At 41.5% G+C, this 11,328-nt stretch overlaps 1 protein-coding gene across 2 annotated transcripts in view; it reads right to left on the bottom strand.

Moving 5' to 3' along the window:
• Positions 1-470: 470 nt before the first annotated feature.
• The window catches only part of DOPEY1 (dopey family member 1), a 58,055-nt gene continuing 47,197 nt past the window's right edge, over positions 471-11,328 (bottom strand). Inside the window, exons 33-38 of one of the 2 annotated variants that reach the window (XM_009887464.1) lie at positions 9,947-10,083; positions 7,950-8,005; positions 6,911-7,075; positions 5,244-5,373; positions 3,183-3,242; positions 471-1,033 (exon numbers count right to left, since the gene is read on the bottom strand). In XM_009887464.1, coding sequence (XP_009885766.1) covers positions 728-1,033; positions 3,183-3,242; positions 5,244-5,373; positions 6,911-7,075; positions 7,950-8,005; positions 9,947-10,083 — 854 coding nt within the window. In that variant the 3' untranslated portion in view covers positions 471-727. The remainder of the gene's footprint in view (positions 1,034-3,182; positions 3,243-5,243; positions 5,374-6,910; positions 7,076-7,949; positions 8,006-9,946; positions 10,084-11,328) is intronic. The other variant, XM_009887465.1, reaches the window with a different exon arrangement.

Here is an 11,328-nt window from a genome sequence, read left to right as displayed (position 1 = left end):
ATTCAGTTCACCTCAGTTCAAGGGGGAAGCAATATAATGAAAGAGCATTTGCAAATAATAACATATGATTGCAATAATATTAATCATTAGATACTTTTATGAAATTAAAGTATAGCTTAGAAAGGAATTTACTGTAATTGTATTTATAATCACTTTTAAGGGGGAAGGGACAGAGACAAGTCTCTCTTCTGTGGCCCTTACTACTCCCCAGCAGTGTGCAGGGGTGGGGCAATGGGATGTAGTGTTTTAAATACACCAGTATCCTCCTCCGCATATTTCAGTTCAGGGCAAGTACCTCTGACAAGTGTATTTTTCATTGTAGTCATGTATTAACACCTGGCATAATGGCATTTTCCAGATTGCTAAATAAGTACAAGTTCCAATGGATTTAAAAAAAAAAAAAGAAAAACAGACAAAAATAAACTGGAAACAAATTGCAAAAATGTGCACCTTGTATTTTTTTAGGATTTTTTTTAAAGACAGAACTCAAGACAACAAAACATGTACTGTAAATAGTAGGCACCATAATCAATATGAGCCACCAATATTTAAACTTGATTCAGGCCACATCCAGAACTTTTCTCTTATTTACAAATATTTAACTTAAATACAACATTAAGTATTTCATTACATACAAAGTAAGAAAAGAATACTATACAACTGGGAAAGATACAGTATTTCATTTAAATAGTTACACTACATATAAGCTGAATAGTACCAGTTTGGTTCATGTTTTTATGACACCTTCAAGAAAATCCTTCTCAACCATTTCTTCTATCTTTTGTCTTGCTTTGCTGGAGAAGGTCTTGAGGGTCTCCATTTTTATGTCCTTACTTGGAAAACAGTTGGGGTAAAGGACAGGGCTCCCTGAGTGTCCAACACATCTGCTTGTGACTTTGCTGTTAAAAACTTGGCTGAGTACATTGAAGAAAGGCAAAAGCTGCTCAATGCTGCGAACAGTGTAGATGGTTAAAAGCAAGTGACCTGGTTCCCAACTTAGTGTTTTCCCTGAGCTGTCGTCCTCTGGGTTTTTCTGTAAATACAGAGAAATGGGAAATAATACAGGTCAAAACAGAAAAAGCACAGATCAAAATGAAAGACTAATGCCTAATAAAGTATTTTTCCATATTCCAGAAATATAGATCCTATCACTGAAATACATGCATGCTGGAATGCAGCTTTTGAACCAGATCTCCTGCTCCCCCCCTCTCCAGCAGCGGTGGCCATGAGCGTACGGTCTGCCAGCTGGTCTTTGGGCTGACACCGAGGGGAAAGCTGCAGTGGGCATCTGAGTCCACCGCCTCAGCCCAGGGCTGCCCCAAAGCAAGGCAGCCCCCGGCCCTGGCACCCGCCATCCTGCCCTGCCCAGCTGCTCCTGCTGCAGCCTTCCTGCTGGGAATAAACAGCCCAAGCTGGTGACAGCCAGTGTTGTACCTGCTTGGGTAAGTTGTGAACCACTTCAGCTGCTTTCCACACTCACCCTTCACCCTACTGCCAGCGTTAGTGGCAATAAACCCCAAAGGAAGTTAAAATAGAAATGAAGCATTTTCACTTTGAAGCTAGAGTTCAGAGTTTTCGGGAAGAGCAAAAGCAGTGCTGTTTTTAGAATCAAAAATAACACACATCAAAGCTCTGAGCAAACACTTGAAATTGTCCTCAAAGGAAAATGTTTCGGTTACTTATTGTGTTTTCTCAGAAGACCTGGGTTACGCACTTTCCGTTTCATGGGGGGGAATTTCAGAGGAGAGAATTTCAGGAACCCCACCAGCAGAGGCAGCAGTCACACACCAGATGCTCACAGGCAGTGTCAATACACTGCTGTAACCCTGTTTAGGGTTGCCTTAAATACCTGCGTACTAAAATACCTGAGCACTAACATCCAACTGCTGGATCCATCTTCACTCATTTCTTCTTTTTTTCTTTTTTTTGTTGCCAAAACCCATATTCAAATCTAGACAATAAGGTACCATCAGCCCTAGTTTGTTGCTGACAAACCAGTGTGGAGAGCTTCTACTGTGAAGTAGAGTTCCAGCAATACCAGTTTTTATTCTGTGAGGATGGAGAAAAGCAGCGCAAAGGCCACATCAAGGAAAGCCACCACCTGATCCGCCTCTGCCCAGGCCGGGGTCCGAGAGCCCCGCAGACTGCACAGCTCCTGAAGAGTGGGCTTTGTAACGAAAGGGAACCCGCGGGAAAGAACAGCAGTGGGAGCAGCGCGCAAGGTAAAGATTACTGATTGCACAGCCTCTGAGCAAACAGATTTTCTTCCAGAGATGATACTTCAGCAAATACAGTTTTTGCCCTTTAAATTAAGCAACTGTCTTCAGGAGCCTACATGACATTTGTTTCACAAGAAACAATTAGGTTAAAATTAAATATGAGCATATTTAGTAGTTTAATCTGGTGGTTTGGCTTCCTGTCACAGGAGATTACCATTCCAGCTCGGTACGTCTCAAGAAAAGAAAGGCTCGTAATGAACTAAACCTAAGCAAAGACTGCATTCCAACACAGCAAGAGTTGTTGATGCCTCGTACTTTTAATGAAGCTACTAGTTTTTAAAATTGCTCCATTAAAAAGTTCACACTGGGTTCACAGAAGAGAGGCTTTTCAGTACTGGTTCTCTACCGTGCTTAGCATTACCCAGTGGTGAGCGTGGACACCTCTGGCACGCAGCAAGTGTCAGCGTTCCACAGCAGCCAACCAAACAGGGTGCACGTGCAAATACTCATTCTCTGTCTGAGCAATGAAAGACAATCCGTCCAAGTCACTTCCTCACGGCACTATCCGCTGAGCAAACACCACTAATTCCTCAGATACTTAAACCAGCAGTTAATTTGACAGAGACCAAATAGGGATTGTGTGTTTCACACCCGCTGTTTGGCAAAAATTATGTTATTATTTAATCTTACAATGATTTGCGATCATAATTCTTCTTAGAACTAACACTAACTTTTTGTAATCTATTTCACATAGGAAACCAACTTAAAAATAACTTTTTAAGTTATCTATAAAAATAAGGGCCCTCATGATTCTTTCACTTCAAAAATCTCTTAACTTTGTGCTCTAACAAGATTGATGTCTCTCAGTTCTTACTGAAAGCTAAATACTGCCCAGGGCCTTGAGGTGCTGGTGTTATTATGGCGAGCTTGTTTCACAACTCAAGCATCAAAGGCCACCCTCACCTGATGCTTGGCCATCTCCATTCCCTCCAAAACCACCGTCTTAAAGTCCTCCTGTTTGTCCTGTGGAAGGAAAGAGGAGAACTTTCAGACTGCATTTCATATATCAAAATAATACTTTTGCCATGAAGGCCGTGCAGTTGCTTGGTTGGGTGCTGTGCTTCAGCTAGAAAAAACACCCGCCCCAAAGAGTCCATGGTCCAGAAACAGCAGACTCTGGAGCTACTGTGGCCAAGGCACTATTAGACAATAACAGCACTGCCAGTTTGTTCCTCTGTGTATTGCCAGTAGTGCCAAAGGAGGTTTTTAAGCACGTTTCCTTCCGACAACAGAGCCTGAGCAACACCACGCTACATGAATCTGAGCATTAGTCAGAGCACCCTGAAGAAAAACCAAAATCCACTGGAACATTTTGCTCAGAAACAGTTACTTTCTATGAAAAAGCGGCAGCTATATGCATCAGTATTCTCCTCTACACAAAGAAGAAATGGCCTGGAAGTCCGTATTCATTACCTCACGTTTATCTCATCATCATAGCCCTTGCTATGGTTCAGAGAGTGCAACTGCTGCTGTGACTAGGGGGTTCCAGAAATTCCAGAAGTTTTCTATATTCTTGAAGCATACTGTGGAAGTCCTGACTTCAGGCATCTATCTCAACACACAGTACTTACCAGCATGTATCTTTTATACACCATATGTAATTTATAATTCATACAGAGAGATTATTTGGAGTGTGACCACTTTCTAACACACATAGCACACTACACTGAACCATCAGGGTTAGAGGCTATGTCTGATTAGCAGCCAGTTAAAACTGAATATGCCTTTATACACCCAAGAAGAGAAATTTAGTTTCATCTTCATGGTTCAAAAACAATAAAATGAACAATGCAGATGTGCTTCAGATACCTGTTTTATCCCCTATAGTTGTGAGCCTTGCTTGAGTAGTTCACATCTGCCCACAAAGTTATCCCTAAATATTATGTAGCCACCTGAAGGTCAGCAGTAGTTTCTTTTCTCAGTGAAAACATGCATTAGAGATTGTAAACACAGTAGCTACAGCAAGCTGCCAGTGTTACAGCCCTGACAACGCCATCTATTTGGAGGGAAACCCAAGAATGAAACTTCAAAGCTTTCTCCCCCGTGGCTTCGAGCTTTCTCCCTGTTTCCCTGGCCCACCCAGCAACCTTTCCCAGTAAGGTGCTTGCCCACGAGGGCTCTGCCCTCACAGCAGGAGCAGCAAAGTACCCAAAAGCAATTTTCTTACTTTGTGGCAGCAGAAGGGACCTCCCTGGGACACGGCTTGGCCAAGTTCCATCACTTTCATTAGCGGATCAGGCCTCCACCCCACCCAAACTAGGGTTTTAAGATACCTCATGCATCAACATAATGACAACCCTAATTCTGCTCCCACCCTACAAACTGGGCAGCCAAGATTTCACCAGAACTATTTCTACTGCTCTCTGCCTTCTTCCACTCATCATAACTGCTTCACGGAAGAACCCCAGCCCTCCTGGGTTCTGCACAGTCTCAAGACTCTTGGTTCTGTCATTTTTAAGGAATGCAACAGTTTTCTAAATATTTAAATGTGATTATTATTAACAAAAATGCTTTTCTACTTCAAAATGTAGTTAGCTATACTAGTTATCCACATATATGACTGGCTGTCTGCAAGTGATTTTATGTTAAAATATATTAGATGCTGAAAAATACTTTACTTTTTACTCAAATAATACTTTTAATAGAAAACTCCAACGTCACTGACCATAGTCTTTTTTTGACAATAGCAGGTTTGGGGTTTTTTTTTTGTTTGTTTAGTTTTGTATGGTTGGTTGTTTTTGAGTTTTTTTGGGTTTGTTTTTTTTTTTTTCATATATCTCTACATATAGGTTTTGCCTGATGCTGACTTGAGATTACTCCACTAGGAATCTCCCACACCAGCTAAACTCCTTTCCATTCTTCATTGTTAAAAAAACCACCAAATATCCAAAACAAAAACAGCATTCTAAGTTACTGCGCATGAAAATTATCAACGACAAGCAAAACTGGAAGAAAGCGACATACCTTCGCTTTTTTTCGCAGCAGTTTTGCTAGGCGCACCACATACGGTTTGAATTCCCTCTGGTGTGTCCCCTGTCTTCGTACTTCCAAGCCCGAATCATCTGATGCTTCTGGAATAAAAGCCCAACGATACCTGTCATGAGATAACACAAGCAGACATTATCCTTAATGAACAAGCAGGCTTTTCTGCTAGATCTAAGAATATAAGTGGACGAGGAAATCTAGTTAGGTATCAAAGAAAGAGGAGGAAAAAAAGCAAATCACAAAAACCCAGCAGTCTCTGACAAGAAAGAACAGGAAAGGCACATTCTGAAAAGCAGGAGGTAGCACGGCTGAGAACGTAGCATCTTTTTTTCCTTTAGAGTTTCTTGAAACATTTCGGGATGCCAAGAGTAAGATAAGGCAGCGAAGCTAAAAACAAAAGTATTCACACCTTCATTGTGTGCAAGGGGACTGAAAGCAACTCTGATAAAATATATAAGTTACTTAAAACACTTTGCTGTACATTTGCAATGCTTACTATAACCCACAAAATGTTCTCAATATCCCGTGTTGGTAACAGAAACTCATTTACTTTACCTATTCATAGGCCAATGAGACCAAGTGGACTTCTCCCCCCCTGACCTTGCTTTACTGCAAAGACTGGCTACTTGCATGATAAGCTATCAAGGAAATCAAAGTTTCTGTCCTTAAAACTTTAAGCCAAGCCTTCATGAGAATGCCGTAAAAGACAGTGTGATTCAGCATGACTATTGTCTTTCCAGAAATGCACAGTAACGACCTAAATAAAACTGGGCTGGCTAATAACGGAGATTAGAACAACTTGGAGAACTGAGCAAGAATTATGAGCCAAATCCCCAGAAAATAAATCAATGAATCTTCAATATTAGCTTTAGACTTAGAAACACTACAGGGCACAAACTGACACAGTGCAAGTCCCTCCACCCTCCAGCTCACACAAGCATCTTTTAAATAACAGGATAATTAGAGACAACCAAATGTCTACAGAGCTGGCCCAGGGCAGCAGCTCTCACGTGGTCACCATTGTGCAGTGTAAAGGAAGAGACGAGACTCTCTCATCCTTGGTGGCCTCCCATTTCTATGGTCTTCAGCAAATGTCATTCTTGCGTTCATTTTGTTCCAATAGAACAGGATTGCAGAGGCACCGAGGAAGCAGTTTGCACACATGAACACTATCGACCAAGAAAAAAACACGGGGTCCTCTTCACAAGCAGGTTTGTTGCAACATCTCCCAGTCAGACCACGCAGGAGTAATTTAAGTGAGTCATGCTGAGGTGACATAGAGTCCTCTGATCTCATGCATTAGTCATTGAGACATTTTGGGTACTTAGACATTACTGCAACTAAATACTTTAAAATACTTGCATAAATCACTATTACTGATTAGCTCACAAGTGTGGAGAATGTCTTGCCGCAGGCTAAATCAAACCAGCCTGAACTTATTTTGTGTGTAGCATCAGTTGCTCTGGGGGCCACTCTGACACGGGGAGGGAATGAACTGTGGGCTGCCCTGGGTGAAGGCCAGAAAAGAAAAGGGAATAGGAAAACAAAGGGTGTTTTTTTTTTCTTTTTTTTTTTCCCACACTAGAATTTTACCAAGAGGTATGGCTAAACATCCAAAAACTTCAATGACAGTGTCTTCTACTCACATCTGAAACTGAGGAAGATTTTCAGATGGTAAAGCTAGGGCCAAATCCAGAAATTTGCAAGCTGACAAGTACAGGTTCAACCATCTCTGGCTATTGTAGGACGTGGAGAAACCATTGCCACCTGTGTATGTTGTCTCCAGACCAGCAACAGACGGGCCAGAAGTCCTGAAATAAATTATAGCAGGCAGATGAGTTGTAACAGCCTTCTTCCACTATGGGAACATCACCTTTCTTACTTGCCCTTACAAACACATAACTTAATCCTGAATCGATAAATTAAACCAGAATATTGCAAGCTTCTGCTATGGGTAGAGTTTTGTATGTTTATTTTTATATATATATATGTGTATGATAAAATGTTAACATACAATAAACTGTATCTCATTCCCATCAGACGTTCAAATCAAGAGAAAGTTTAAAATTGCCAGTCATGTTAATATTACTTTATTTTCGGGAAAAATTCTTCAAAAGAACAAAGAGAATCTAGAAAAAAGTGAACAACAAGACTTTGGCAAATAACTCCCCCTGTTCTTTTGAGAAACCTGCCTCTACTGCTAGCATTGACTGAAAAAGGATCATACCGTGCAGAAGGTAGATGGGATAGAAATGGACAACGAAACAAGAAAAGTTATCCACCTCATCTTTATGTCTTTCTAACACTAGAAGAAACCACATTTTTATTTAGACAAAAAAAAAGTGCATCAATCTTATTTTAAATATACATATGATACAGACAAGCTATAAAGTCATGCCATGCATATTTTAATTGCAGAAGCGGTGTCATTTTAGTCAGGAAGACACTGTAAGAATGTACTTGTACTGCATCATCTACCTTAGTTGCTTATGAGCAATCTGACAGTGGGATTCTTTTTTTGTTTTGCCCTCATCAGTGTGTCCCTGGTACTGCAGTCAGACTGAACTATGCTATACTTGTCCTTCTCATTTGAGCTTGACAAATTATTCTAAAGAATGACTCAACTGCCCATCAGCATGCCAGGAGAGTTATCAAGTTAAACAAGTGGGAAGTTCATAAGTTTACCTGGAAATGTCTTCATCAGCAGTGAGCTCCTGTTCCATCAGTAAAAATACTTGTACCTGAAAATCAAATGCTACATTTTAATACCGTTTTTTTAATGGACAGTGATTCAGGAAAATGCTGTAGGGAAGCCTGAGTAATGAGCCCTAGAGGAACTGTCATTTAGAGCTTTACGTCCATTCCTGGATGATGAAATAACCCACTGAACTATGACTGGACACTGGCACCCTGAAACTCTTTCATCCCCTGTATATAGCCTGAGTAGCACAAGGGCCATATATGAAACATACGGCTCTTATGGCCAGGCAAGCTCTCAGAGGCTAATCCCCTCCACTACTTAGAAAGAGAGCCCAGCAGAAAACAAGACCTAAAGGAACTAAGAATAAAGAATCACACAAAGGAGCAAACTCAGGAGTGAATTAGCAGAGGTGACATAGTCCTTTCTGCTGAAAGTAGTTCCAGGACTGCAGTAATGTGCATAAAGTCCGGGACAGCACAGGAGTCAGAGGGCCACACTGCTCCCAGCTCTTAGCAGATCTTACAGAGTAGAATGGGATTCTTAATACTTATAATATTGACAGTGTACTGGTTTTGGCCGGCATAGAGTTAATTTTCTTCATAGTGCCTTGTATGGGGCTATATTTCGGATTTAATCTGAAAGTAGTGTGGATAACACACTGACGTTTTAGTTATTGCTAAGCAGTGCTTACACAGCATCAAAGCCTTTTCTGCTCCTCAGACTGCCCTGCCAGAAAGTAGGCTGGGGGTGCACAAGAAGCTGGGAAGAGGATACAGCTGAGACAGCTGACCCCAAGTGACCAAAGGGATATCCCAGACTGTACAACAATAAGCTCAGCAATAACAGCTGGGGGGGTGAAGGCTGGCAGGGGGCTGTCGTTGCTCAGGAACTGTCTGGGCATCAGTCAGTTGGTAGTAAGCAATTGTTGTCTTTTGCATCACGTTTTTCTTGGGGTTTATTTTCCTCCTTTTTTTTTTTTTTTTACATTATTAAACCGTCTCTATCTCAGCCCACAACTTTTCTCACTTTTACCCTTCCAATTCTTCCCCCGCATCCCACTTGGGGGGCCGGGGGCCCTGAGCAAGCAGCTGTGTGGTGCTTAGTTGCCAGCCGGTGTTAAACCACAACAGACAGGCTCAGAATTAAGTGCATCCACTGCTAAAACTGTGCACTTGATCCTTAAAATACTTTATATAGCTTTTCTCCTTCTATCGCTTAGATCTGTGGTTAACTAAGGGCTAGGTTAGGAGCCAAGAGATACCAAAACACAAAACAAAAAAACCACAGCAGTGATTCCAATTTGCTGTGTGTGTTAGCCAGCCCCTTAGGAACTACCTGGCTAACAGGCTAAATGGACCGCAGAATGCATCAACCACTCTCCTCCATTCCCATTGCAAAAGCTGAAACCTGCGTGTGAAACGCCCAGCAGCGGAGTCTCTGCAGGTAGCAGCTCTTAAGAGTTGTTTATGCTGTCTTGTTATGCAGTGTAAAATAAGCAAAAGAAGAAATCCAAGTCATGCCTTGCACAAATCTCGTTACAAAATTTCAGCCACAATGTGACCTGAATGACTGTCACCTGCCAATCCAGCATAGATTCCGATTCCTTCTCATCCTCATTGCTGGAGGAAGAGGGCTGAATGACCAGGAAAGTAGAAACGGGGAACACAGCAGGGTACGAGTGGGAACAGCAGAGAGTGTACATATAACAAATTGAAGTAGAAGTCGGGGGAACAATCAGGATAAATGGAAATTTAATTCAGGAGACATGTGAACAGCTTAAATAGCATAAGTCAACAGATGTTCTATTTTATTGCAAAAAACAGACATCAGGACTATGAAAATAAGTCAGTTTACAATTTGTGTCCACTGTACATTTACATGCACATTATCCAGAAGAGATTTTCTTAAAAACATTGAGAAATGAGGTTGCATTTCAAATTTGCACCAGTCTTCCAAATCATGAATGCTAGCTGCAACTCACCAGTTCGGTGATCATGGTAGGCCAAAGCGAGGTAAGGTGCTGCGGAGACATTCTTAAAAGCAATACTCTGAAAAACAGGAACACTTGGGAATGAAGGGTGGGCACCTGCGGCAAACGGAGACTTTCCACCAGCCTTTCTGAAACCAAAAGCCAAGAAGGTTTCCTCAGTTCAGAGTAATTCCAACCAGCATTTTCTCCTTCCTTGATTTACTCTCAATTTTTACCTCCCGCCTCCCCCCCAGTATCTGTCATGTTACTGTTTCAGGAGTTTGCTACAGTTTTATTCTTTCAACATAAAAAATAACCACTTCCACCACGCAATAAACAAAAGTCAGAAAACTCAAAACAGTGCAGTTACATATTTTTGTTAAAGTTCTCTACATAAATGCAATATTGCATCAGGGAGTTTTACTTACCTTATGCAGTTTTACCCATTCCAAAAAGGGGGTTAACAGATTCCAAACAATACAATAACAACGCAAACAGCTAGGATATATGTTATTAATCGGCTGCACACGGGATATTACATGAGGACAATATGCTCTTATTTAACCATAACCACCTCTCAGTATTCAAAATGGAGGGAGGTACATAAAGAAATTTTTCAGTCAAACCAATACATGCACTTTGCAATTCAGACCAGTAAAACCACCTGATGTCTTGAACATAGTAAACCCAGCTACTGACTTACTGGAAAAAAAACAAAACCTAAAACTTCAAAGAATAAATCCTGGAACAAATGAAACAACAAACATGATGCAATCAATTTTCCATATAGAGGAAGAGACCAAAGTGTCCACTTTGGTAGCACTAAAAGACAATGTATCTAGAAGAAGGTGCTTTAACTATTTGCATCATCTCTTAATAAAACCAAGCAGCTCCCATTCTCAATCATGTCATGTAAAAGGTCACTGGAAGAGACCTTTAAAGGTCCAACCACCCCTGGCAACAAGCAGGAACATCTTCAATGAGATCACAGTGCCTAGAGCCCCGTCCAACCTGACCTTGAATGTTTCCAGGGATGGGGCATCTACCACCTCTCTGGGCAACCTGTGCCAGTGTTTCACCACGTCATTGTAAAAAATTTCTTCTTTATATCTAATAGAAATCTATCCTCTTCCAGTTTGAAGCCATTACCCCTTGTCCTATTGCAACAGGCCCTACTAAAAATTCTGTCCCATCTTTTTTATAAGTCCCCTTTAGGTAATGAAAGGCCACAGTAAGGTCTCCCTGGAGCCTTCTCTTCTCCAGGCTGAACAACCCCAACTCTCTCAGCCTGTCCTCATAGGAGAGGTGTTCCAGCCCTCTGATCATCTTTGCAGCCCTCCTCCGGACTTGCTCCAACAGGTCCATGTTGTTCTTACGTTGGGGGCTCCAGAGCT

This window comes from Charadrius vociferus, unplaced genomic scaffold, assembly GCF_000708025.1.
Source record: "Charadrius vociferus isolate BGI_N301 unplaced genomic scaffold, ASM70802v2 scaffold185, whole genome shotgun sequence".
NCBI lineage: Eukaryota > Metazoa > Chordata > Aves > Charadriiformes > Charadriidae > Charadrius > Charadrius vociferus.
The sequence above is the reverse complement of the archived record's forward strand: the minus strand, read 5'-3'. Positions and strand labels throughout refer to the sequence as shown.